Consider the following 3,780-nt stretch of genomic DNA (forward strand, 5'->3'; position numbering starts at 1 on the left):
ATTATACAATATATATATATATATATATATATATATATATATATATTAAGTTCAGTATTTCATGAGTTGAGAAAAGTCAAGATTAGTGTTTCTTCTTATCCTTTTTCGAGCTTAAGTTGTTGTTTAGCATTCCAATTCGTATACTCTTACATTTTATATATTGATGCCAGTTGGTCTGCATCGTCTTATGATGTAGAAGCATGTAACCATGATCAACATCCAGTGCCTCATTGATCCAATTTGAGCACTCAGAGTCATTGATGAGCCTCTTTACATTCCAGAGGACTTTTTATTATTGTTTTTCAGTCTTTTCATTTACAAAATGTTGTGGGATTTGTCCCAACATTCATTTGGTATTATAGAGGCTTCATAGATAGGTCAGATTTGAGTCTCTCTTTATTTTGCATTACAAATATTCTATTTTTGAGACTTAGTGTCATTTTGGCCAAGACATTTTATTTTAAGTTATTCTTGCAAGAATGATTCTTTCTTATTATTGAGTTAATTCTTTCGCTGAGTTAAGTAAGTCAGGTCAAGGGTTCGCTCAATGCACATCCAGGATGTGTAGGCTCGGGGTGTGACGGTTAATTCTGATTCCATTAATGAAATTCATTTCTTTGTCATTAATTTTTATCATGTTTGTGATATTCTTAGGTGATTTTGGAGTTGCTTGGTGTGACTATAATATGATGCTAAAATCTCTAAAAACACGTTATTGATCATTCAATTTATACATTACACCCAAAAAAGAAAGTCATAATAAAATCCTACTTCATCAAATTATAAATTTACTTAACATAAAATAAAAGCTTAGATTGTGAGGACAAGAAGAAGAATCTGAAAAGTCTACATCATAGAAATATATATTTATATATAGATTTTATTGCAACAAATACAATTTTATTTTAATGGATGAAAATTGTATGGATTTTTTTTATCTTTATCTCTTACTATTATAAAATAAAAAATAATAATTTGTCTTCATTTGTTACCGCAAATTTCATTATTAAAGCGGGAATAAGAAAGCCTTATTTCAACTTTATAATGATGATAAATAATTTGTTTTGGGCAGCAACAAGAGTGCACTTGTGAGCTTAAGTCGCTACAATTTCTGTGCATAAATAGTTGAACCTGCAAATTGGGAATAACATTCACAAACTAAAGTTGTACATCCTATTAGAAAGATTAACTCATCATACAGCTGAAAGGATGAAGGAGAAGCAACAAATTAAACTGAATAGAAAGAGGTGGAAGAAGAAGAGAGTTTTGAAACAGTGAAATACATATGAAGTTGCCACACATGGACACGCGTCATTCAACTCAAATAAATAATGGAATGGTAAAATTACCCTTGGATGAAACAGACATGTCGACGAAGAGCTGTACGTAGGACTGTGTATCGGTCGGTTCGGTACGGTTTTGAAGTTTATCGGGTTGGCTTATTGGTTATCGGTTTGTAGTGATGCTAAATCGTTATAGAATCATTAAGACATTGATTTATCGGTTATTGGTTTATCGGTTTTTGATCGTTATCGGTTTAACCGTTAAGATTTGACCCAAAAGAAAAAATATTGAAAATCAATTAGAAACAAGGTGACAAACCAAAATAAACCATGCACTTGACTTCATAAGTTACATCTTGCTCAAAAGCAAACACTTTTACATCGTAGAATAGTCAAGTGTTTGAGACAACCAAAAATAAAAGTAGGAAATTAAACTCTAAGTCGAGGACTTTATATACAAAATGGTATAAATATAAATATTTAATTTACTATCGGGTTATCAGTTAATCCGTTAAGAAAAAACTTTAAACCGTTAAGAACCAATAACCCGATAACTGAACAAAATCAGTAAGCTTCCAAGTTCTTCACTCCATTGAAGAAGCTTGAAGCAGTAGCAAGNTGAACTCCACTAATTCTACAGATCACACTGCTCTGATACCATGAACAAAATCAGTAAGCTTCCAAGTTCTTCACTCCATTGAAGAAGCTTGAAGCAGTAGCAAGAAGAAGAATAGAAAAGATGGAACTGTTGTATTGATTTTTCATGTCTTACACGTGATGCTCTGCATTGCTTATATAGCAATCAGAAGCTGTAACAAAATACAAACTAACTAACTAATTCAGCACACTAATCGATGTAACAACCTACTAACTTGAAATTACAACAATAGGCCTAACTAACTACTAACTAATTTTAACTGCTAACTAACTTTCGAATAGTTAGTTGTTGCAACTAACTAACTAATCTTCAACTTCTTTTAACACACCCCTTCAAGCTGATGAGTGCATAACATTGATCACTCCAAGCTTGCCTAAAAGATGCACATGTTGAACTTGGCTTAGCCCTTTTGTCAATATGTCTGCGAGTTGTTGCTGTGTGTGTACATAAGCAGTGTCAACTTCTCCTGCTTTGATCTTATCCCGGATAAAATGACAATCTATCTCAATGTGTTTTGTCCTTTCATGTAACACTGGATTAGCTGCTAGTTGTATAGCTGACTTGCTGTCACTGAAGATTGTAATAGGCAGCTCAACATTCACTCCTAATTCCTTGAACAATCTTAGAAGCCAAGTGATTTCTGAGACTGCTGATGCCATACTTCTGTACTCAGCTTCAGCTGAGCTTCTTGAAACAGTTTGTTGTTTATTTGATTTCCAAGAAACTAAGGACTCTCCAAACTTAATGACATATCCTGTGATGGATCTTCTTGTGTTAGGACAGGCTGCCCAATCAGAATCACACCAACAAGTAATTATGTTAGTAGGTTCAGAATGTAACCAAACACCTTGACTAACTGAACCTTTCAAATATCTAATCACTCTAGTAGCTGCTTCCATATGTGATTTCTTGGGAGATTGCATGAACTGACTTAAGGTTTGCACTGCATAACTTATGTCTGGCCTGGTGATAGTAACATATAACAATTTACCAACCAATCTTTGATATGAAGTAATGTCATGCAGCACAGCATCTGTACTATAGCCATTTGCTTGATCATGCTCTACTGAAGTCAATCTCAAATTGGACTCCATTGGTGTGGATGCAGGTTTAGCACCTGTTAATCCAGCCTCAGCAATAAGTTCCAATATATATTTCCTTTGATTCAAAATAATTCCTCCAGAGGACCTTAACACTTCAATGCCTAAGAAAAATTTAAGTTCACCTAGATCCTTCAGTTTGAACTGTTTGTGTAGACATGCCTTAAATTCAGTAATCAGTTGTGTGTTACTTCCTGTGATCAATAGATCATCTACATAAACTAGAACAATGACAATATCTTCCCCTTTTTTAGTGTGAACAGTGAGTAGTCATGAGCACTCTGACTAAAACCTGTGGCTTGTAATACCTTTGTATGTTTCAGGTTCCACTGTCTTGAGGCTTGTTTAAGTCCATACAAAGACTTCAACAACTTGCAGACTTTGTTTTCACCTGGTTTTGCAAAACCTTCAGGCATTTTCATATAGACCTCTTCATCTAAATCACCCTGTAAGAAAGCATTATAGACATCCATCTGGTACAATGTCCAGCCTTTTGATACTGCTAATGCAATGACACATCTAACTGTTACCATCTTGGCTACTGGAGAAAAAGTGTCATGATAATCCAGTCCTTCTTGTTGATTGTATCCCTTTGCTACAAGTCTTGCTTTAAACCTTTCTATCTCACCATTTGCCTTATATTTTACTTTATATATCCACTTGGAACCAACTGCATGCATGCCTTCTGGTATCTCAACTACTTGCCATGTATTATTTTCTTCAAGAGCTTTGATTTCCT

General features: G+C 34.2%; 1 protein-coding gene across 1 annotated transcript in view; it reads left to right on the forward strand.

Annotated features, from left to right (window-relative positions):
* The window catches only part of LOC107013137 (phenylalanine ammonia-lyase-like), a 7,989-nt gene extending 7,270 nt beyond the window's left edge, over positions 1 to 719 (forward strand). Inside the window, exon 3 of the mRNA XM_015213126.2 lies at positions 655 to 719. Within this exon, the coding sequence (XP_015068612.2) occupies positions 655 to 719 (65 nt within the window). The remainder of the gene's footprint in view (positions 1 to 654) is intronic.
* Positions 720 to 3,780: the final 3,061 nt, after the last annotated feature.

The sequence above is a fragment of the Solanum pennellii genome, chromosome 3 (assembly GCF_001406875.1).
Source record: "Solanum pennellii chromosome 3, SPENNV200".
NCBI classification, from domain to species: domain Eukaryota; kingdom Viridiplantae; phylum Streptophyta; class Magnoliopsida; order Solanales; family Solanaceae; genus Solanum; species Solanum pennellii.